Source organism: Centroberyx gerrardi, chromosome 11 (genome assembly GCF_048128805.1).
Source record: "Centroberyx gerrardi isolate f3 chromosome 11, fCenGer3.hap1.cur.20231027, whole genome shotgun sequence".
Taxonomy (NCBI): Eukaryota; Metazoa; Chordata; class Actinopteri; order Beryciformes; family Berycidae; genus Centroberyx; species Centroberyx gerrardi.
Genome location: NC_136007.1, coordinates 422,352 through 446,771, shown reverse-complemented (window position 1 = coordinate 446,771; position 24,420 = coordinate 422,352). Strand labels below are relative to the sequence as shown.

The following is a 24,420-nucleotide window of genomic DNA, read 5'->3' as shown; positions in this document are numbered from 1 at the left end:
GATTAGTTCGCCTCAAAATCATTAAATTTGTAGTTAAACATGAGTTATTTGAACTGGCAGACTAATTTAAATGTTAATTTAAATGTCATTAACAACTGTTATAAATTGCGTATATTTCTCTAAATAAAACGAGGTTTCCCTTCAGGTTCTGATTTACCGTCTGGAACCTGACCAGATCCTGCCAGTAACAGATTACAATTACTTTTATTCTTATCAGATTACAATAATCCTATTATATGTAATCCGTTAATCCTCCATTTTTTTTTTAAAGATGTTAGATTGTTGGAGGTGGAGAGACACAGGAGAGACTGGGAGAGAGAGAGAAGACACGTGACACGGGTCCTGAGGACGTTGCGGTCACATGGTACACGCCTCAGACCGCTCAGCCAATGGGATGCCCCGTTAATCCTCAATTTTGTTTGATTCTCGTTAGTAACTGTAACAGATTACAGTTTTTTTTGTAATGAGACTACAGTAATCCATTACATGTAATCCATTACTCCCACATTTCCGTTTGATTGGTTGAATGTCCCTCCAGTCACTAACAGGACATTGAATTTGATTGGGTTCTCCTGATGGAGCCCTTGTTTCCCATTGGTTGTTTTTTGTGCGGCGGCATTTCTGATTGGTCAGAGGGCATTGAGGCCGGTCCCTTCTCCTTCCTTCATCTCTTTCAAAGCCACGCCTTCCTTGGAGACCACGCCCCTCTGGCAGGCCACGTCTTCATCAGAAACCACGCCCTCCTTCAGGGCCACGCCCTCTGTCTGCAGCTGCTGGGCCGATCTGCCACGAGACCTGCAGGCAGACAGGCAGACAGACAGGAAGGCAGACAGACAGACAGACAGACAGACAGGAAGGCAGACAGACAGACAGACAGACAGACAGACAGACAGACAGACAGGAAGGCAGACAGACAGACAGACAGACAGACAGCAAGGCAGACAGACAGACAGACAGACAGACAGGAAGGCAGACAGACAGACAGACAGACAGGAAGGCAGACAGACAGACAGGAAGGCAGACAGACAAACAGACAGACAGGAAGGCAGACAGACAGACAGACAGACAGGAAGGCAGACAGACAGACAGACAGACAGACAGACAGGAAGGCAGACAGACAGACAGACAGGAAGGCAGACAGACAGACAGACAGACAGACAGACAGGAAGGCACACAGACAGACAGACAGACAGACAGGAAGGCAGACAGACAGACAGACAGACAGACAGACAGACAGACAGACAGGAAGGCAGACAGACAGACAGACAGACAGACAGACAGGAAGGCAGACAGACAGACAGACAGACAGACAGACAGACAGGAAGGCAGACAGACAGACAAACAGACAGACAGACAGGAAGGCAGACAGACAGACAAACAGGAAGGCAGACAGACAAACAGACAGACAGACAGGAAGGCAGACAAACAGACAGACAGGAAGGCAGACAGACAGACAGACAGACAGACAGACAGGAAGGTAGACAGACAAACAGACAGACAGGAAGGCAGACAGACAAACAGACAGACAGGAAGGCAGACAGACAAACAGACAGACAGGAAGGCAGACAGACAAACAGACAGACAGACAGGAAGGTAGACAGACAAACAGACAGACAGGAAGGCAGACAGACAGACAGACAGACAGACAGACAGGAAGGTAGACAGACAAACAGACAGACAGACAGACAGACAGACAGACAGGAAGGCAGACAGACAGACAGACAGACAGACAGGATGGTAGACAGACAGTAGGGTGATGATGAACCAAAACAGAATCACATACAATCTGACCAGTAAGAACTGCAATAAATCAACATACATTATGTCTGTCTCTCAAGGAATAAAATCTTAGTGAATTAAAATGCTGGACTGATGCTGGTCTCAACATTTGCTGTAGCTAAATGAAAATTAGAAACAGTTTTAGTTATTAGTTTAGTTAGTTTATAGTTATTTTCACACCTTAGATCTGATTCATAATGAAATAGGCTAGCAGTGCTCATTGATTTCACTGAGGAATGATGCTAGCACTGTGAGCTCACATTAGCTTGTGGCTAAGAAGGCTAATGATGCTAACATGCTTAGCTCACCAGTTCTCTTCCACGTCCTCGATGGTGTCGGGTAGCGGCACATTGAGGGTCTCCGGCAGGAAGCAGGCAAATCCCCCCGCCACCACCGCCGCCCCCCCATACACCACACTGGGCAGTGCCGGGAGTACCTGGGAAATGGAGTCCATTATCATTATTACTGATGTTGTTGGTATTGTTATTGCCTGTGTAGTCGTAGTAGAAATACGAGTAATAGAGGTAGTATGAGTAGTACTAACAAGTAGTACTAATACTAATATCTGAAAATAACAGCATGTGAGTCATAATAATAAGTTAGTTGTTAGTTGTTAGTGATGGTGAGAATAGTGATGTGAGTGAGTCGCTAGTTGGTTAGTTACTGTAATAGTTGACCACCCTGAATAAATAAAGGTAAATAAATAAAAATAATTTGTTAGTTGGTTAGTTTGTTGGTTAGTTAGTTGGTTAGTTAATTTGTTGGTTGGTTAGTTAATTTGTTAGGTGGTTAGTTAGTTGGTTAGTTAATTTGTTGGTTGGTTAGTTACTTTGTTAGTTGGTTAGTTAATTTGTTAGTTAGTAGTTAGTTGGTTAGTTGGCTAGTTAATTTGTTAGTTGCTTAGTAAGTTGGTAAGTTAATTTGTTAGTTGGCTAGTTAATTTGTTAGTTGCTTAGTTAGTTGGTTTGTTGGTTAGTTAATTTGTTAGTTGCTTAGTTAGTTGGTAAGTTAATTTGTTAGTTGCTAGTTCATTTGTTAGTTGCTTAGTTAGTTGGTAAGTTAATTAGTTAGTTGCTTAGTTAGTTGGTAAGTTAATTAGTTAGTTGGCTAGTTCATTTGTTAGTTGGTAGTTAGTTGGTTTGTTGGTTAGTTAATTTGTTAGTTGCTTAGTTAGTTGGTAAGTTAATTTGTTAGTTGGCTAGTTAATTTGTTAGTTGGTAGTTGCTTAGTTAGTTGGTAAGTTAATTAGTTAGTTGCTTAGTTAGTTGGTAAGTTAATTAGTTAGTTGGCTAGTTCATTTGTTAGTTGCTTAGTTAGTTGGTAAGTTCATTTGTTAGTTGGCTAGTTCATTTGTTAGTTGGCTAGTTAGGGAGGAGTGATGGTACCTCGTCCAGGATGAGGACAGCAGGTGCTGCCATGCTGCCGACCCGCGCCATGGTCGACACAAAACCCATTCCTGTCTGTCTGGAAATATAATACAATATAATTACTATATAATATACATTTATATATATAATGATTTACATTATTTGGTTGGAGAGTGTCAAATGATTTTTTTCGTTTCCTGCTGTGTCTGGAAACTCCACAGGGGGGCGACAGAGCAACACAAATTAAACACTAACACACTTCTACTGCTTTCTACTGACAGTACATCACAGTCTTCTACTGGTTTCTACTGGGAGCTGACAGTACATCACAGTCTTCTACTGGTTTCTACTGGGAGCTGACCAGTACATCACAGTCTTCTACTGGTTTCTACTGGGAGCTGACCAGTACAGCACAGAGTCTTCTACTGGTTTCTACCTCAACAGGGAGTTTTGAGGAAGGGAAGAGAGAGAATCATTTATTTCAACACCCACATTTTCCCAGCCGGTCTGAGGATTTGAACCAGCAACCTTTTGTAGTCGATGTACCTGATGACAGTGGGATAGAGCTCTCCAGTGTAGAGATAGACTGTGGTGAAGGAAGCCGAGGTGAAACCTTTACCAAGACAAGCCAGAGCGGTTCTGAAGGTCTGCATTTCTGAGGGGGGGGGGGGAGAGGAGGAGAGGAGAGACAAGGAGAGGAGAGGAGGATAGCAGAGAGAGGAGGAGAGAGGAGGAGGAGAGGAGAGGAGAGGAGGAGAGGAGAAGAGAGGATGAGAGGAGGTGAGAGGAGAGGAGAGGAGGGGTGGAGAGAGGAGGTGAGGGGAGGAGAGGAGGAGGGGAGAGGAGAAGAGAGGAGAGGAGAGAAATCCTTTATTTCTTTCTAGTTTTTCAGTCAGATATTCCACTCTCTTCTCGTATAATAAAACATTTTAACTGAATGAAGCTGTTGAACAGAAAATGTTTTCAGTGTCACTGTAACCTAAAGATGAAACATGAATAATAAATACAATCAGATGTCAGACTTCATTTTCCAGAGAAACAATAAAGCCCAGCTGAGTAAAGTTTAATGCTTAAACATTAATTCCTTGAATTTCTGCTACACTTATTTTTGTAAGCTTCCATTGTTGAACCGCAAACATTTATATTTCATCATAACAATGTACAACTTCCTCACCGTTCAATTACAAACACATTACACTCGAGAATATATTAACTTCATTTAGTGTGTGTGTGTGTGTGTGTGTGTGTGTGTGTTAACGTGTGCGTTACCAACCGGTGGGAACAAAGATGTTGGTGAAGATGATGAGGGCTGACAGGAAGAGGCAGGTTGCCTGGGAAACACGGCGGCCGAGGTAACTGAGCATGCCCAGAGCCAACAGCTTGGCGGGAAAATCGACAGCTCCAAAGATGATCTGCATCAGGTAGATACTCACCTGCAACAGCCAATGGGAGAAGGCCTTACTAGTTACTGGTCAGTAGGATAGAAGACCTTGTTAGGAACCAGCCAATAGGAGAGAAGACATTATTAGGAACCAGCCAATAGGAGACAAGACCTTATTAGGAACCAGCCAACAGGAGAGAGGACGTTATTAGGAACCAGCCAATAGGAGAGAAGACATTATTAGGAACCAGCCAACAGGAGAGAGGACGTTATTAGGAACCAGCCAATTGGAGACAAGACCTTATTAGGAACCTGTGGAGGAATAACACAAAATCTATGAGCTCTAGTAACAATTTTAATCATTGAGAAACAAACCAATGTTTGACATGTAATCATATACAAAGTAATTCCTATTTGATCAAGAAATCACCACATATTTTATCTGTATAAATAATCACACTTATCAGTGGCAGCGTGTGGGTGGGGCAGACAGGGCGACTGCCCAGGGTGCCAAGCCACTAGGGGGCGCCAAATTTGCCCACACTTGTCTTAATTTGTTACTCGTGTGACACCAGCTGCATAAACTACATTTTAGAACAACTAGATAACAAGAACAAATATGAAGCATCACAACTCGCTGAAAAACTGGGGGACATGATGCTGATGGGTTAGGGTTTGGTTAGGGTTAGGGTTAGGTCACATGATGCTGATGGGTTAGGGTTTGGTTAGGGTTAGGTCACATGATGCTGATGGGTTAGGGTTTGGTTAGGGTTAGGGTTAGGGCCCACACCAGAGGCATCAACTTGAACAAGGAAGCGCTGCATGAAGTCAGGACTTTGTAGAACAGAAGAACACAGAAGACTCTTGAGCTGGAGGAATGTTGCCTCGCACTCTGCAGTCCATTTCACTGGATTAAAAGCAGCTTTTGTGGTCAAGTTTACAAGAGAAGCAGCAATGGAAGAAAAATGGGGTATGAATCTTCTATACCATCCAGCAAGTCCCAAGAAAGATCGTACCTGTTTCTTGGTTCGAGGTCTGGGACTGTCTCTGATGGCCTCTACCTTGTCGACTTGAGGACGAATTTCTCCATTTCCGAGGTGGTATCCCAGATAGTGAACCTCCCTTTTGGCCTAGTTACATTTCTGCCTGTTGAGTGTGAGACCTGCAGAATTAATCCTGCTAAGAACTTGTCTCAAGTGGGACAGATGGTCTTCCCATGAAGTGCTAAAGACCACCACATCGTCACGATATGCAGCAGTGAACTGCTCACATCCTTGCAGGACTTGATCCATCAATCGCTGGAAAGTTGCAGGCGCTCCATGAACTCCAAAAGGCATTACTGTATACCGATAGAGACCTGTAGGGGTGCGGAAGGCAGTGTAATCTCTTGATTCTTTCTCTAGAGGCACCTGCCATTATCCCTTGCAGAGGTCCATCGTAGTGACATACACAGCTCTGCCTAGCCGTTCAAGCAGTTCATCAATTCGTGGCGATTATCACGATTATCCTTTGTTCAGGGAGTTTAGTGTGTGGGAGTTCCAGTGACCATGTGGGTGCACATTGTCACAGAGTAGAAAAGAAATTAAATAGACAAGGAGGAGGGGGTGCTGAGAAAGAGTTAACAGGACCAATAAAATATATATTCCATCAATATGGAACCGGAAGTATCACATATGTCAGAAATTGGGCAGATTTGACCAAAACAGATGGTCTACTCAAATGTCCGAGTTGAAGGACATTTGTGTTGACCAGACCAGACTGTGGAATGTTCCTAATAAAATAAAATGTTTAGAAAATGCAGAAAAACAGCTACAGCCTCTCAAATGCTGGGAGGTTGAATGCAATCTCAAACAGAATCACTAAAGAACCAAAAAGAAACGCTACAAAATGACAAAGAATCACTGAAGAATGAAACAAGACAGAAGGCAGGAGAGAGAGAGAGAAGGGAGGCAGACCAGGAGTCAGACAACACACCCTAACCCCTCTCAGAATGACTGGTGAAACTCCTTGTTATTGTTCCATGGAGCGAAAGAGACTTGCAAGCTGTTGTAAAAGACTTCCCAAAAGATGTACGTAAATCCAAAGTCACTTGGCTAGAAGAATGGAAAACTGTATGTTCAGTCTATAACCCAAATGGTGCTGATTCACAACAGCTTATGAGACTAGTACTACCTCCGGTCTCAGGGACAGTGTACTTAAACAAACCCTATCCCAGCTGGGAACACTTTCTGTTATTATTGCGGTGCTCCAGGCCACAGGGCAAGATATACCACCAACCCCCACAGAATGCATAGGGGAGTCAGGATAGTGAGGCCTGTCCAAATATTGTCACCTTTGATTAAATTGGCAGATCTTGGAGAAGAGCCAACTCTCACAGCTGAAGTGGGCGGCACATCAATTTCTCTCCTGGTGGACACAGGAGCAAATCTACCATTAATTGTGTAACATCTGAGGACAAATTGAAACCTTCTCAAAAACGTCTAGAAACTGTGGGTGTTAATGGTATTCCTCAGTCATTACCATTTTCTCAACCAACTATGGAAACTATAGGGCCTTTCACTGAAACATCTGAAGGGTTTACTACAACTCATCCATTTCTCTTATCACCTACAACACCTGTGAACCTTTTGGGAAGAGATTTACTTTGCAAGTTCAATTGTTTCATCCATTGCACACCAGACGGTGTTTATTTGGAAATACTAGAACACAAAACTACAGAAATCATGTTAGCCCTTATGAAACCTGAAACTTCTGCAAACGACAATGAAGAAATTGACAATGAAATAAAAAATCGAATTTTGAATGATGTGTGTGTGTGTGGAACCATGATCCTATTTCTAATGGCAGTGCCATGGCTGACCATGCAGCCAAAGCAGCAGCCAGATCTGGCCCTCCTGTCCATGTAAACTGAAGCGTTTCCTCTGTACCTACCTTAGCTCCTAATGACGTCGCTCTCCTCCAAGAGAGCGCTGATGTGCCCGAACACAGGTGGTGTTCTCATGGTTGTAAACATGTAAATGGTGTGTGGAGACATCTAGACGTCCGTGTGGTGCCCCTACCTCCCTTTTCCGTGGCTTGTTCACATGTCAAATGGTTTGTCACGTGAGCGAAGGGGGGATGTGTCAGACTGTTCTAAGAGACTGGTATGCACCAGGATTTACAACATTTGCTAAAAAATGATGTGAACAGTGTCACATTTGCCAACAGTATAACCAAGGATCAATCGTTTTTAGTCTTGAGTCTAAACTGACAGGATCAATCGTTTTTAGTCTTGAGTCTAAATTGACAGAATCAATCGTTTTTAGTCGAGTCTAAACTGACAATCAGCTTTAGTCTTGAATCTAAATTTACAGGATCAATCAGCTTTATCTTTCACTGCAGTTTAACTGGTTTCCATGAATAAAGTGAGATAAACAGAAAGTTAAATTCACAAATTAACTATTAACTAATTTTAGTCATTAACTAGGATGCTGTCGGGGGCCGACAGCAAGGGTTTATCCCCGAAATCCCACAATCCTCAAAGGCCCCATTAAGTCAAATGTAATAAAAAAGGCATTCAATAATCACACAATAAGATTCCAGGGTTAATCTTCCCAATTATATTGGTTGTATGTCCCAACTATTTTTATTTCGTCAAATAATTAATAAATTTGTAACTATTATCACAAATTAATAAAGTTAACCAGTTAATTATATTATTATTACTCATAAACACTCCAAAATGAATCCTCTAGGGATTGTCTCCCCTATAATAAAGGGCATGCACCTTAACTATTTTCTTAACACTCAATAATACATTTAACTAATTAACTATTTTATTAATAATAATCACAGAAAGTGCAAACTTCATACAAATCTCCATAATTGCCTGAACAATTCTCTTGACAAGTTTCAATACAATATAATGCACCATTGGTGAGATATGGGTCCAAATAGCATGGAGATTAATTTAATCAGTTAATGAATAATAGTTATAATAATCATAAACACATCAAAATCAATAGAGTTCTTCCTCTAGGGGTCATCAATGTCCATACCAAATTTGAAAAGATTCTTATAAATACTGTTCAAGTTATCGTGTTCACACGAAGGATCTGCGGTGGACGCGGACGCGGCGGCGGTCAGGGTGAATCCATAATATCCCCGAAAGTTATTTCGAGGATATAATTAATTGATAATTCATTAACAATTATAAAAAAATAAGTATGTAAAAAAAAATTCTGCTTACCCCAAATTTCTGAAGGTCCATGGCCAAACCGTAGTACGCAAAGCTGGTGGAGAACCTGCGAGAGGAAGACAGATAGCAGACTAGTTCCTGGATACTGCAAACTCTTTCTGGAAAATAATGACATCAATAATAATCATAATAATCATAATAATCATAATAATGATAATTCTTTCTGGATATAAAATACTACTTCCTAGATACTAGAAAGTACTTTGCTCAAGGACACTTCAGCAGGGAAGATGCTTGCTGACATTAGATACTACTTCCTGGTTACTAGGCAGTACTTCCTGGTTACTAGGCAGTACTTCCTCACCAGACAGCCAGCAGGCAGATGGAGATGCGCCTCATTCCTCTGGTTCTCAGCAGGTCATACGCTGTAAAGGATGACTGGCTGGACTCTATCTCCTTTTTCATATGGGACTGGAGGTCCTACACACACACACACACACGCACACACACACAAACACACACACACACACACACACACCAAGCGTGAACAACAAGGAGCAACACAAGATCTTTCAGATGTTATTGTTAAAAGGTTCAGATTAGGAGACTTCAAAGACCTTAAATCTACAGTGGAACCCAGAGAATGAGATGCCAGGATGAAGTGGAGAAGATAGAAGGATATGGAAGCACCATGATGAAGAAGTGGAGAAGATAGAAGGATATGGAAGCACCATGATGAAGAAGTGGAGAAGATAGAAGGATATGGAAGCACCATGATGAAGAAGTGGAGAAGATAGAAGGATATGGAAGCACCATGATGAAGAAGTGGAGAAGATAGAAGGATATGGAAGCACCATGATGCAGAAGTGGAGAAGATAGAAGGATATGGAAGCACCATGATGAAGAAGTGGAGAAGATAGAAGGATATGGAAGCACCATAACATGGAAACACCAGGAACTCCAGGTAACACAGGATCCACAGGAATTATTTACTACAAGCTGATCTCATATAAATACATGAAATGAACACGACTTGTTAACACCAAATTATATGTGGGCGGCACGTAAAGTGTTAAAATTCAGTTTTCCCAGCTTGAAACGGTTCCATGAAGGAGACACGACTATAAACAGCAAGTAGAGTCACATTGAAGACTCAGTGGACAGTCAGGGTGTTGTGGACGGGCGGAGGAGTTTGACTTCAATGTGACCAGAGTTCCCAAACCTTAAAGGATAAGGCTGGTGTTTTTTAATGTATTGCTTACCGTCAACAAATCCTATGAAAATAACAAAATCAGCAATGATTTTGTTTTGCCAATAAGTCTCGTCCATGTAGCCGGTGCCCAGTGAAGCCTCATGTCCCAGCAGCCATAGAACTCCATCGTATTAAAAAAACGGTTAAAAACCCGTCACAGAGCCATGCTGCTGCTCTGCAGCATATTTCATCATCACGATGCACCGGGCCGGACGACTTTTTCCTCAATCAACTTAATAAGCCGGCCGTAAACACGTTTTCCATCTCAGGAAAGTAGTTCCATAGCACCAAAAATAGTCCCCGGCGTAATGAAGAATTTGTTCCCATTTGATTTGGTAATGACTACAACAGCCTGACTTTTTGTGGTAACAGTTAGCGATTTTTTAAATGGAAACTATGTCTTTGTGAGCTGTATTTCAAGGTTTTTAGCTTACAATTAGAGCCAATGACTTCTGAGTTGACGGCTAAAAACGGTACGTGGGAAGTCAGAAAGTAACGGGAGTAGAGCAAACGCATTGTTGATTTTGTTATTTTTATAGGATTTGTTGACAGTAAGCAATGCATTAAAAAACACCGGCTTTATCCTTTAACCAAGTCGTTTTAGTCGTCTAACTGCCTAAACTTAACCAGCCAACCAAGGTTAGCCAACCTTTAGCTGAAAACACCAAGTCCAGTTGTTGCTGTTGCCACAGAATCTGATCCTTGTTATTGTGACAGAATTCACTGTAATTTTCACATAACTCCCAAAACTGTCCACAGCACCAAAATCTGCGTTTGAGAGTTTGTGCTCATTTCATGAGTTTTTATGAGATTATGTTGATTTATTAATGTGGGATGGATGATACTAAGACAGGTAGACAGTCCATCAGACAGACAGAAAGGTAGACAGACAGACAGGTGGACAGACAGACAGACAGATAGAAAGGTAGACAGACAGACAGGTAGACAGACAGACAGACAGAAAGGTAGACAGACAGACAGAAAGGTAGACAGACAGACAGACAGACAGACAGACAGAAAGGTAGACAGACAGACAGACAGATAGACAGAAAGGTAGACAGACAGACAGACAGATAGACAGAAAGGTAGACAGACAGACAGACAGACAGACAGGTAGACAGACAGACAGACAGAAAGGTAGACAGACAGACAGACAGACAGACAGAAAGGTAGACAGACAGACAGGCAGTTTACCTCCAAGGTTATCTTCTCGGTCATCTCTGGTTTGCCGTTGATTCGAGCGACACGGTGAAGACTCTTCAGCGCCTCCTCCGACCGCCGGTTCAGAACCAACCAACGGGCCGACTCCGAGTACCACCTGACCAATCAGAGACCAGATAGCTCAGAACCAAGTACCACCTGACCAATCAGAGACCAGATAGCTCAGAACCAAGTACCACCTGACCAATCAGAGACCAGACAGCTCTGAACCTGACCAATCAGAGACTAGACAGTTCAGAATTAACTCCCACCTGAACAAATGTTTTTAATCTTTTAAGTACATTTAAGACCTGAGAGGTCAAATGTGATGATGTCATCAAAACATGTGGCAACAAAGATGGCCGATAACAGTCGATCTGTACACACACGCATAGGATGAAGCAATGCTCAAGCCAATAGGGAAACCTTCCCAATGTTGTACTACATTGCATAGTGTTTTACAGACAGAAACAAAGTGGGGCTTACTGGAAAGCTCTACTCCTGTAGCTTCAAACGAAACAATCTCATCTCTCTAGCTCAAAGTATTGATCTGTTCAAATCTGATCTAATCTGATTTGTTCTGATCTGCTCTGTTCTGATCTGTTCTGATCTGTTCTGATCTGTTCTGTCCTGTTCTGATCTGTTCTGTTCTGTTCTGATCTGTTCTGATCTGTTCTGATCTGCTCTGATCTGATCTGCTCTGTTCTGATCTGATCTGATCTGATCTGTTCTGATCTGATCTGTTCTGTTCTGATCTGTTCTGATCTGATCTGTTCTGTTCTGTTCTGATCTGCTCTGATCTGATCTGATCTGTTCTGTTCTGTTCTGATCTGATCTGATCTGATCTGTTCTGATCTGATCTGCTCTGTTCTGATCTGATCTGATCTGTTCTGTTCTGTTCTGATCTGCTCTGATCTGATCTGCTCTGTTCTGATCTGATCTGATCTGATCTGATCTGATCTGTTCTGATCTGATCTGTTCTGTTCTGTTCTGATCTGCTCTGATCTGATCTGATCTGATCTGATCTGCTCTGTTCTGATCTGATCTGTTCTGATCTGATCTGATCTGATCTGATCTGATCTGCTCTGTTCTGATCTGATCTGTTCTGATCTGTTCTGATCTGTTCTCTTGTACAGAGATATCTGCCATCTATTATGGGCTGTTACCATGGTTACAGTGGTTGTGCTGCCATGTTGAAGGAAGGCTAAAGAAACTAAAGATTGTAACACTATCGTAACCACGGGCAACCGCTCTCCAGCCGCCCTCCAGCCGCCCTCCAACCGCCCTCCAACCGCCCTCCAGCCGCCCTCCAGCCGCCCTCCACCCGCCCTCCAACCACCCTCCAACCGCCCTCCCTCATCAGAGTTTTAGGTTGCTTTTTTATTGGAGGCTTCTGATTGGCTACTGACCAGCTGTAGGCGAAGAACAGGAAGTGGGGGGCGCAGACGGCCACCTGCAGCTTCCTCCAGTCCTTCAGCCAATAGGCAATCCCCGCCAAGATCATCTGACCAAAGGTGAAGAAGAAGGAGGTGAGTGTCCCCACTAAGGTCCTCGCACTGGTCGGGATCCACTCCACCTCTAGAGAGAGAGACAGAGAGAGAGAGACAGGGACAGAGAGAGAGAAAGTGTTTTATCTTTATTTATTTTTTACATAGATAGAGAAATAGACAGACAGACAGACAGGCAGACAGACAGGCAGACAGGCAGGCAGGCAGGCAGACAGACAGGCAGGCAGGCAGACAGACAGGCAGGTACTCAGTGAGACAGCGTTCAGGATGACTCCAGAAACTGCCATCCCAGTCAGGAAGCGGAACACGCAGTAGGCAGAGTAAGATGGAGACAGAGCCGAGCAGCTGCCTAGCAACGCCACCTGGAGGTACGACCAAATAAGGACTGAGCGCCTGCCGAACCTGCAGAGAGAGGGAGAGGGAGAGGGAGAGAGAGAGAGAGAGAGAGAGAGACCAGGTCACACCAGGTCTGATGGAGAGGATCTCTGTCCAGACCTGCTCTCTGAACACCGGAGTCCCTCAGGGTTCAGTCCTGGTGTCCCTGCTGTTCTCTCTGTACAGTAAACCCCTCGGTCATGTGATCTCCTCTCATGTCTTCATCTCTCTCTCCTTCCTCAGAAACAAACTGACGGAGCGTCTCCTCAGAGCTCTGATGTCTGTTCTCCACCTCCAGCTCCATCCTGACAGACGGAGCTGCTGTTTCTCCCTGAAAGAGGACAGCCTGTCCTCACACAGACCTCCATCACCATGACAACTGCACTGTGTCTCCTCTCTGACTGATCCTCCATCACCATGACAACTGCACTGTCTCCTCTCTGACTGATCCTCCACCACCATGACAACTGGACTGTGTCTCCTCTCTGACTGATCCTCCATCACCATGACAACTGCACTGTGTCTCCCCTCTGACTGATCCTGAACCCACTCCTGCAGGTTTTCCCTCTACAGCATCAGAATTCCTTACGAGGGAAGCGTCTCAGCTCCTGGTCCAGGTTCTGGTCCTCTCCTTCCTGGACTCCTGCAGCCTCTTCTGGACGGGCGACCCTCTGCCATCAGACTTTTACAGCCAATCAGAACGCTGCAGCCGTCTGCTGTTCAACCAACCAAAACTCTCATGTCTCTCCCCTCTTCCGGTCTCTTCACTGGCTTCCATCTCTGCTGCATCAGATTCAAGTCCCTGGTCTCTCCTACAGGACAGAACATCGACCCGCCCCTCCCTCTACAATCACCAGTCGGGTTCAGACTCCGCCTCCTTCGCTCGGCTCCTTGCAGGTCGCCCCGCCCCTTTGTCGCTACGGGACTCAGAAGTCGCTCATCCCAGTCGACTCTTCTCTTCCCTGGAACCACAATGGAGGGACGAGCTCTGCCCCTCTGTCAGAATGGCTGAATCTTTACCCATCATTCATCTCTTCAGGTTCCACCTAGACCCACTTGTACCAACCTATCATGTAACGGTCTTCTTCCCCTTCTACTCCAAAAAGAAAACAAAACCTCTGATTCTACAAATGCTACTTATTCCTATTAAAGTCTTAGCTGATGAACACTGTGATGCACAGTTGGTTTGACTACTGTTGACAAAATGTTCTTATTGTAAGGCGCTTTGGACAAAAGTGTCTGCTGAATGACATGATGTCATGTCATGTCATGTCATGTCATGTCATGTCATGTCATGTCATGTCATGTTATGAGTCATGAGTCATGAGTTTGTGGTGGCCGGTGCTCTCCTGTTTGCTGTTGTGTGCCGGGGCAGCAGGTTGAGGGCAGCGGGTTGAGGGCAGCAGGTTGAGGGCAGCGGGTTGAGGGCAGCGGGTTGAGGGCAGCAGGTTGAGGGCAGCAGGTTGAGGGCAGCGGGTTGAGGGCAGCGGGTTGAGGGCAGCGGGTTGAGGGCAGCAGGTTGAGGGCAGCGGGTTGAGGGCAGCAGGTTGAGGGCAGCAGGTTGAGGGCAGCGGGTTGAGGGCAGCAGGTTGAGGGCAGCAGGTTGAGGGCAGCGGACGCCAACAGACTCAACAAACTGATCCGCAAGGCCGGTGACATTGTGGGGGTGGAGCTGGACTCTCTGTGTCAGAGAGGAGGATGCTGTCCAAGTTACGTGTCATCCTGGACAGTCTCCCACCCACTCCATGACGTGTTGGTCAAGCACAGGAGAACATTCAGTGCGAGACTCATTCCACCGAGACGCACCACAGAGCGCCACAGGAAGTCATTTCTGCCTGTGGCATCAAACTTTTCAACTCCTCCCTCAGAGTGTCAGACACTCTGAGTCAGTAGACTGGACCTTGGACTTATTTCACCCGTCAGCAGCTTAATAACCCCATAATTTATAACTTATATTTTAAACTGTGCAATACTGATTCCGGTAATAATTTTGTGCAATAATTTAAAACAAAGGGGAAGGAAAAAAGCAGGAGTGAAAGGCCCAGGTCAGGGATTTCCTCCTCCTCCTACTCCCCCACACCCACCCACAAATTTCTTATTTTTCTTATTTCTATATTATTGTTGTTATATATTGTAGTATAATGCACATATTCTACATATTTTTATATTTATTTTCTGATTTCTATTTTTCTTATAATTTCTCTATGCCTATATATATTTCTGTGAGCAACTGCAACGAAACCCAATTTCCCCTCAGGGATCAATAAAGTATTTCTGATTCTGATCTGATTCTGGTTATGTCATGTTATGTCATGTCATGTCATGTCATGTCATGTCATGTCATGTCATGTCATGTTATGTTATGTCATGTCATGTCATGTCATGTCATGTCATGTCATGTCATGTCATGTCATGTCATGTCATGTCATGTCATGTTATGTCATGTCATGTCATGTCATGTCATGTTATGTTTGCTCTGGAAGAACAGAACCTCTTCCTGCTTGGTGCCAACCATTTACTGTAATTATACTAATGTCTCTAAATTAATGTGTTGATGGTTTATTGATGGGAAAATGGTGTGTGTGTGTGTGTGTGTGTGTGTGTGTTACCTGTCTGACAGCCCTCCAAAGATGATGGCTCCAGCTAAGACTCCGCCCATATAAACCGTCTGAATCATCTGCTTCAGCGGACGAAGAGAACACACCAGATCCCACTAGAGAGAGAGAGAGAGAGAGCGAGAGAGAGAGAGAGAGAGAGAGAGAGAGAGAGAGAGAGAGAGAGAGGTTTGTCAGGCTGCTCTGACCTCTGACCTCCTGCCTGCTGGTTGCCTGTAATGTTTGTGATCTAGTAAAGTAATCTAACTAATCTAGATCATGCTGATTTAGAAACTGAAGTTTATTCTGCTGTTTCAGTGGATGAGAGTCACAGAAACGTTGAAACTGTTACTGTAAATATAAATGATGCAATGTAAAGTGTAGTGTAAAAGATTAAAACATAAATGTAAAAGCCAAGAATGTAAAAGTAGAGAAAAAACTAAGTGACTAAGACATGAAATAAAATGTTAATATAAATGTAAATGATTGTAACAGGAAAACAGATGTAGATGTCATTATAATTATAAAATATGATGCATAAAATGTAAAGTATAAAGTATAAAATATGATCCATGCAGTGTTGGGACCTCGGAGACGATGGTGTTGTGGAACTCGGAGCGTTCGTACGTCCATCCGTCCGAACATTCCTCCGTCTGCAGCTCGCTGCTGTTGGACGAACTGTTGGCCAGCAGCTGCCACTGAGGCTGCACATACCTGTAGTACATGTACTGTTAGTACCACTGTAGTACTACTGCACACTTATACTGCTGACAGGTAGTACTACTGCACACTTATACTGCTGACAGGTAGTACTACTGCACACATATACTGCTGACAGGTAGTACTACTGCACACTTATACTGCTGACAGGTAGTACTACTGCACACATATACTGCTGACAGGTAGTACTACTCACTTACGCCCGGGCCACACCGCCTACCTGAGCAGCGCGTGTGCGTCACAGAACCTGTTGCTTTTCATTTCGGCGGCCATGTTAACAGGTTAGAGCAGCCACACGGCCCGCGTGAACGGCGCGGCTCGGGCGCGGCTCGGCCGCGGCTCGGCCGCGGCTCGGCCGCGGCTCGGCTGCGGCTCATCTAGAGATTCAGCTGCGGCTCATCTAGAGATTCGGCGTGTCGCCTATTTTTTCCGCGTGACGTGCGCGGTTCTAAGCAAAAATAGACAGTGATTTTCGTGTTTCTGTGGACAGAATCCCTTCATTTGTTAACACAAGGCTTTTATTGTGAAATATTTGCAGGACCATGTTGTAGAAAATTCAGTGACTTGCACGGCTAAATTAGTGGAGTACCGGCTTTTAATTGTGGAAATAGGTAGTCATAGCAGAAACCCCACGTAGGCTATAATTATATTATGTTAATAAGTTAAAAGAACATCAGGCGAAGGGCAGTATTTTACCGGTGTGCTCTCTCTCTCTCTCTCTCTCTCTCTCTCTCTCTCTGAACGAGGGTAAACAAAAACGGCATATATATATGTATATATATATATATATAATGACATGAAATGAAACATTCTATGGCCATTATCAAATGCAAACTCAATGTAGAAAGACAGGGCTGGAAGGCAGCACCGCCGCAGCAGCACTGTGTGTGTGTGTGTGTGTGTGTGTGTGTGTGTGTGTGGACACCACAGGCGTGCGAGCCGCAGCAGTTCAGCGAGGTAGCCGTCACGCACAGGTAGAGGTAGAATAGGTAGAGGTAGAGGTAGAGGTAGAGTAGGTAGAGGTAGAGTAGGTAGAGGTAGGTAGAGGTAGAGGTAGAGGTAGAGTAGGTAGAGGTAGAGTAGGTAGAGTTAGAGCAGGTAGAGGTAGAGGTAGAGTAGGTAGAGGTAGAGTAGGTAGAAGTAGAGGTAGAGTAGAGGTAGAGTAGGTAGAGGTAGAGTAGGTAGAGGTAGAGGTAGAGTAGGTAGAGGTAGAGTAGGTAGAGGTAGGGTAGGTAGAGGTAGAGGTAGAGTAGGTAGAGGTAGAGTAGGTAGAGGTAGAGTAGGTAGAGTAGGTAGAGGTAGAGGTAGAGTAGGTAGAGGTAGAGCAGGTAGAGGTAGAGGTAGAGTAGGTAGAGGTAGAGTAGGTAGAGGTAGAGGTAGAGTAGGTAGAGGTAGAGTAGGTAGAGGTAGAGCAGGTAGAGGTAGGGTAGGTAGAGGTAGAGGTAGAGTAGGTAGAGGTAGAGTAGGTAAAGGTAGAGTTAGAGTAGGTAGAGGTAGAGTAGGTAGAGGTAGAGCAGGTAGAGGTAGAGCAGGTAGAGGTAGGGTGGGTAGAGGTAGAGTAGGTAAAGGTAGAGTTAGAGTAGGTAGAGGTAGAGTAGGTAGAGGTAGAGTAGGTAGAGGTAGAGCAGGTAGAGGTAGAGGTAGAGGTAGAGTAAGTAGAGGTAGAGTAGGTAGAGGTAGAGTAGGTAAAGGTAGAGTAGGTAGAGGTAGAGTAGGTAAAGGTAGAGTTAGAGTAGGTAGAGGTAGAGTAGGTAGAGGTAGAGTAGGTAGAGGTAGAGCAGGTAGAGGTAGAGCAGGTAGAGGTAGAGGTAGAGGTAGAGTAGGTAGAGGTAGAGTAGGTAGAGGTAGAGTAGGTAAAGGTAGAGTAGGTAGAGGTAGAGTAGGTAAAGGTAGAGTTAGAGTAGGTAGAGGTAGAGTAGGTAGAGGTAGAGCAAGTAGAGGTAGAGCAGGTAGAGGTAGGGTAGGTAGAGGTAGAGTAGGTAGAGGTAGAGGTAGAGTAGGTAGAGGTAGAGGTAGAGGTAGAGTAGGTAGAGGTAGAGGTAGAGTAGGTAGAGGTAGAGGTAGAGTAGGTAGAGGTAGAGGTAGAGGTAGAGTAGGTAGAGGTAGAGCAGGTAGAGGTAGAGCAGGTAGAGGTAGAGCAGGTAGAGGTAGAGTAGGTAGAGGTAGAGCAAGTAGAGGTAGAGCAGGTAGAGGTAGGGCAGGTAGAGGTAGAGCAGGTAGAGGTAGAGCAGGTAGAGGTAGAGTAGGTAGAGGTAGAGCAGGTAGAGGTAGAGTAGGTAGAGGTAGAGTAGGTAGAGGTAGAGCAGGTAGAGGTAGAGTAGGTAGAGGTAGAGCAGGTAGAGGTAGAGCAGGTAGAGGTAGAGTAGGTAGAGGTAGAGCATGTAGAGTTAGAGCAGGTAGAGGTAGAGTAGGTAGAGGTAGAGTAGGTAGAGGTAGAGCAGGTAGAGGTAGAGCAGGTAGAGGTAGGCGGTGTGGCCCGGGCGTTATACTGCTAACATATACAGTACATCTGTTAGCCAGCAGCTGCCACTGAGCCTGCACACACCTGTAGTACATACTGTATATGGTGGTACTGGTAGTACTACTATAGTACTACTACTACTGTACTACTACACACTTATACTGCTGACAGGTAGTACTACTACACACTTATACTACTACCACATACAGTACATCTGATACTGTGTGTGACGGCCCTGCTCTGCCTATCTGTGTGTGTGTGTGTGTGTGTGTGTCCTTGTCCTCCTCTGCACCTGGGCCAGGTGTTCTCCCTGGCTGGCCTCCCTGTCTGCACCCAGCTTGTTTGGTTTGCCTTTGGCCTCCTTCTGCTTTACCCCCCCCCCCCCCCCCCATGCACTCACCTACACTACTGATTGATTTCCAGGCCATATGCATCCTTTGTTCTGTAGTTTATATTATTTACAATAAATGTTTAACTTTTGCTGGCATTGCACGTCCGTCTCCCCTTCTTGTCATGGCCTTACGGGCCGGGTTATGACACTGTGTTAATAACTGTTAATAACTAATAACTAATAACTGTTGGCCAGCAGCTGCCACTGAGGCTAGGAACAGTACTGTTACCACATAGCAGTAGTAGTAGTATAAGTAGTAGTATAAGTAGTAGTATAAGTAACCCACTAACCCACCTTTTCCAAACTGACTCCCACTGCCTCTCCAGAAATGAACAAACTATCAACAGTTTTTTCAATTTTACTGTTTTAATATACATACTCGTGTGATTATTTTATTATTGTCATTTATATTTTATCATCAATTTTGTACCATTTGTTTTATATATTTTATATATTTATTATTTTTTTCCCTTAGGTGTTGTACAGTGTCTTTGAATACCGTGGAAAGTGCTTTATAAATAAACTGTATATAGACAAGTAGTACTTGTTCTAAAGTACTGTAAGAAATAAAATGTATAATGTGCTTTTTTATATGGATAGTACACTCTGTTCTTGCTTTCCTTTGTCCTGGAAAGTGGAGTGTTTTTTGTCCTGCTTACTACAATGATGTAATCAGTGCTTGGATGCATGCATGATAACTATATATGGTTATGTGTGGTTTTAAATGATTCTATAGGTGGACACGCAGTAAAAAGTCCGAACTAGTGGGTTTGGTTTTGAACCAAGTGGGTTTGGCTATGAGCCAAGATTTATAGTTTTGTTTACTTTAACCTATATAAGTGGATCCTGAACTCCGTTCTTTGTCACTTCTTTGTTGCTTGTCTGGAACACTGAACTGAACCATGCATGGCTGAATAAAGAATCCACAGAAGACTCTTGAACCTTGCTTATTCATTTTGACCCACAACGGGTGAAGTAAATTTTTGCATTTACAGTACTCTCTCCCCCCTTCCCTCCTTCCTTCCTTCCTTCCTTCCCTCCCTCCTTCCCTCCTTCCCTCCTTCCTTCCTTCCTTCCTTCCTTCCATCCCTCCTTCCCTCCGGCCCTCCTTCCTTCCTTCCCTCCCTCCCTCCTTCCCTCCTTCCCTCCTTCCCTCCTTCCTTCCTTCCTTCCTTCCCTCCCTCCTTCCTTCCCTCCCTCCTTCCCTCCTTCCCTCCTTCCTTCCTTCCCTCCTTCCTTCCTTCCCTCCTTCCCTCCTTCCCTCCTTCCTTCCTTCCTTCCTTCCCTCCCTCCTTCCCTCCTTCCTTCCTTCCTTCCCTCCCTCCTTCCCTCCTTCCCTCCTTCCCTCCCTCCTTCCCTCCTTCCCTCCTTCCTTCCTTCCTTCCCTCCTTCCCTCTGGCCCTCCTTCCTTCCTTCCCTCCTTCCCTCCTTCCCTCCCTCCCTCCTTCCCTCCTTCCCTCCTTCCTACCTCCTACAGCGGTCCAGCCTCCCATTGGAGTCCAGAGGGATGAACGCTCTCAGCAGCTGCTGTTCATCCACCTGCAACCAACCAATCACATCAAACCAGTCAGCCAATCAGATCATCGAGAACACATCATCAACAGGAAGACAGACAGACAGTCAGATAGACAGACAGACAGACAGTTAGACAGACAGACAGACAGACAGTCAGACAGACAGACAGACAGACAGATAGGCAGACAGACAGACAGACAGACAGACAGTCAGGCAGACAGACAGACAGACAGACAGTCAGACAGACAGACAGACAGACAGACAGACAGACAGTCAGACAGACAGACAGTCAGGCAGACAGACAGACAGACAGACAGGCAGATAGGCAGGCAGACAGACAGACAGACAGACAGACAGATAGGCAGACAGACAGACAGACAGACAGTCAGACAGACAGACAGTCAGGCAGACAGACAGACAGACAGACAGACAGTCAGACAGGCAGACAGACAGACAGGTACCTGGTGGTCAGACAGGTTGTAGTGTGTATAGTTGACCTGCAGGTGGCAGCGGTGAGCAGGGATTCCTGCAGTAAAGTTGTTCAGCAGGTTCTGACTCGCCATCAGCAAACCAGGAAGACTGATCAGAGTCACATGGAGCCACTGGAACCGTCCGAACCCGCCCACCTCGCCACGGCAACCAGGACACAGGAAGAACCGTTACACACAGCCAAACATTCCTATAGGCAGATCAGTCACTGTGCCTGGGGTCCCGCCTCCCTTTGAGGGCCCTGCCTCCATTTGGCCCCGCCTCCCTTTGGCCCCGCCTCCCTTTGGGCCCGCCTCCCTTTGGGGCTGCCTCCCTTTGGGGCCCCGCCTCCCTTTGGCCCCGCCTCCCTTTGGGGCCCCGCCTCCCTTTGGCCCCGACTCCCTTTGGACCTCGCCTCCCTTTGGGGCCCCGCCTCCCTTTGGCCCCGCCTCCCTTTGCGGCTGCCTCCCTTTGAGGGCCCCCCTCCCTTTGGCCCCGCCTCCCTTTGGGCCTCGCCTCCCTTTGGGGCTCCGCCTCTCTTTCAAACTGTCACTCATCATGACGCAAATCAAGCCAAACAAGCGGCAGGATGAGGAAACGACAGAATCAGTCAGAAGAGAGAGAGTTACAGATTAAAGGAGGAAATCAGTGTAAAGCCGCGGTCACACCAGAATTGCCACAGCGAAATTTACTGTGGCGAAAAGTAGGCGGGACCGGAACCTACACTACAACTTTCTAGAAATGTTGCTTTTACCCCTGGGTTCGGTTTCTTTTCACACAGCAATATTTCTAAGCAGACCAAAATTTGTAAACAAACGCCATGCGCGAGCAAACTGGTCCCTCATTGGTCAGAATTTCATTGCAGGAATTCTGTAATTCCTGAAATAAACACCCAGGAACACAACATGGAGCGCAGACCAGCACAGCAGCTGTGGACGGATCTTCTGCCTCTGCTGGGATTCTCCGGTTTGTCCACCAGTGTTTCCTGGATGAGCAGAACATTCAGTTTGAGCAGAATATTCAGTTTGAGCAGAATATTCAGTTTGAGCAGAATATTCAGTTTGAGCAGAATATTCAGTTTGAACAGAATATTCAGTTTGAGCAGAATATTCAGTTTGAACAGAATATTCAGTTTGAACAGAATATTCAGTTTGAGCAGAATATTCAGTTTGAACAGAATATTCAGTTTGAACAGAATATTCAGTTTGAACAGAATATTCAGTTTGAGCAGAATATTCAGTTTGAGCAGAATATTCAGTTTGAGCAGAATATTCAGTTTGAAGAGAATATTCAGTTTGAGCAGAATATTCAGTTCAGAGTGCGAATCAAAGCGTCTCCAAAACGTTGTTGCTGCATTTGATTCAATGAAGACGCTCTGATGAGCCTGAGAGTGACTCATTCACCCACCAGCTGCTGCTCAGAAGACAGCAGGTGAGCTTGGTTCGGCTTAGTTTGGCTTGGTTCTGCTTGGTTCCGCTTGGTTTGGCTTGATTCCGCTTGGTTCCGCTTGGTTCGGCTTAGTTTGGCTTGGTTCTGCTTGGTTCGGCTTAGTTTGGCTTGGTTCTGCTTGGTTCCGCTTAGTTTGACTTGATTCCGCTTGGTTCCGCTTGGTTCGGCTTAGTTTGGCTTGGTTCTGCTTGGTTCCGCTTGGTTTGGCTTAGTTTGGCTTGGTTCCGCTTGGTTCCACTTTGTTTGGCTTAGTTTGGCTTGGTTCCGCTTGGTTCTGCTTGGTTCGCCCGTTGGGTCGGACAGCATTCTCACTACAAAGGAACCAGAGTTTGTTTGGAAGCGGACTGAGACAGTCCGATTGTTTTGGTCTGATTGCTGCGTTCTTATTTGCCCAAACAAACCGAACTGGGGAAACGCTCCAGGGTCTGAAATAAAGGCTCCAAACGAACTAGGTGTGAAATGGTTTCAATATCATCTGGTAGGTTTCTCTTCATAATGGAGAACCAGGATCAAACACAAACCACCTAAATTTATTTGGAAGACAAATATAAAACCTTCAGGACCAAACAGTTTTCTACCTTCAGACCTACAGACAGTTTGGACTTCACGTAGAGTTTCTGTCGTCTATTATAACAGTAACAATAACAATAATAATAAAAATAATAATAATAATAATAAATCAGGTCCAGTCAGCTGAATTGGACTCCAGTCTTTTGTAGACAATCAGGAATCAGGAGGAATCTGATGAACCTGAACTCAGTTTGTCACAGCAAAGTCGATCAATACTGACTCAAAACAGTTCAGCTTTTCATTTTTAATTAAATTGTAAAAAAAAAAAAAAATGTAATTAAAAAACACAAACATGATGGGTTGTTGTGTATAGATCAGTGACAAAAATCCAAACTGAATCCATCTGAATTCAGGCTGTAAAACCTCAAAGTCCAGAGGATCAAATACGACTTAAAGGATCAGGCTGGTGTTTTTAATGCATTTCTTACTGTCAACAAATTCTATGAAAATAACAAAATCAGCAATGAATTTGTTTTGCTAACAAGTCTCGTCCATGTAGCGGTCCCAGTGCAGCCTCATGTCCCAGCAGCCATAGAACTCATTGTATTAAAAACTATTAAAACCCGTCACAGAGCCATGCTGCTGCTCTGCAGCATATTTCATCATCACGATGCACCGGGCCGGACGACTTTTTCCTCAAACAACTTAATAAGCCGGCTGTAAACACTTCGAGAATCTCAGGAAAGTAGTTCCGTAGCACAGAAAATAGTCCCCGGCGTAATGAAGAGTTTGTTCCCATTTGAATTTGATTTGGTAATAACTACAACAGCCTGACTTTTCATGGTAACAGTTAGAGATTTTTAAAATGTAAACTATGTCTCTGTGAGCTGTATTTAAAGGTTTTTAGCTTACAATTGGAGCCAATGACTTCCGGGTTGACGGCTAAAAACGGAACGTGGGAAGTCAGAAAGTAACAGGAAGAGAGCAAATGCATTGTTGACTTTGTTATTTTCATAGGATTTGTTGACAATAAGAAATGTGTTTAAAAACACCAGCCATATCCTTTAAAAATGGTTTGTCTTTGTCTTGTATTTTGAACTGCAAGGTAACTGAAAGAAAGCTGCTCACATTGCTGAATAATAATCCAACAGATTCCTTTCTCAGTAGATAATCAATAATCTGCTGGTTCGTTTCTCCTTTCTCTTAATCAATTATCTGCTGGATTACATTGTGAAACTCGACTCACCTTGTCCAGAAGGTCAGTGAAGCCCAT

At 44.6% G+C, this 24,420-nt stretch overlaps 1 protein-coding gene across 2 annotated transcripts; it reads right to left on the bottom strand.

The window, feature by feature from the left end:
* Positions 1–629: 629 nt before the first annotated feature.
* Positions 630–24,420, bottom strand: oatx (organic anion transporter X). 2 transcript variants are annotated; one of them, XM_071903524.2, is made up of 15 exons: positions 24,394–24,420; positions 21,176–21,346; positions 20,674–20,732; positions 16,221–16,347; positions 15,649–15,752; positions 12,912–13,066; positions 12,566–12,734; positions 11,151–11,274; positions 9,069–9,184; positions 8,756–8,810; positions 4,420–4,579; positions 3,693–3,801; positions 3,165–3,243; positions 2,088–2,215; positions 630–795 (listed from the first exon to the last, which is right to left on the bottom strand). In XM_071903524.2, the coding sequence occupies exons 1-15, from the start codon at positions 24,418–24,420 to the stop codon at positions 630–632; spliced, it is 1,749 nt and encodes a 582-aa protein (XP_071759625.2). The 2 variants fall into 2 exon arrangements, with proteins under 2 accessions (XP_071759625.2, XP_071759624.2); XM_071903523.2 differs by having other exon boundaries at positions 20,674–20,744; positions 21,182–21,346.

Bases quoted from the DNA above. Each gene is read 5' to 3' on its own strand.
- oatx (XM_071903523.2), bottom strand. From the start codon at position 24,420: ATGGGCTTCACTGACCTTCTGGACAAG. The intron at 16,348-20,673 runs GTAGGAAGGAGG...CATGTACTACAG, and splicing joins AGGCTGGACCGCTGTAGGAG to GTATGTGCAGCCTCAGTGGC. The intron at 13,067-15,648 runs GTAACACACACA...CTCTCTCTGCAG, and splicing joins TTTGGAGGGCTGTCAGACAG to GTTCGGCAGGCGCTCAGTCC.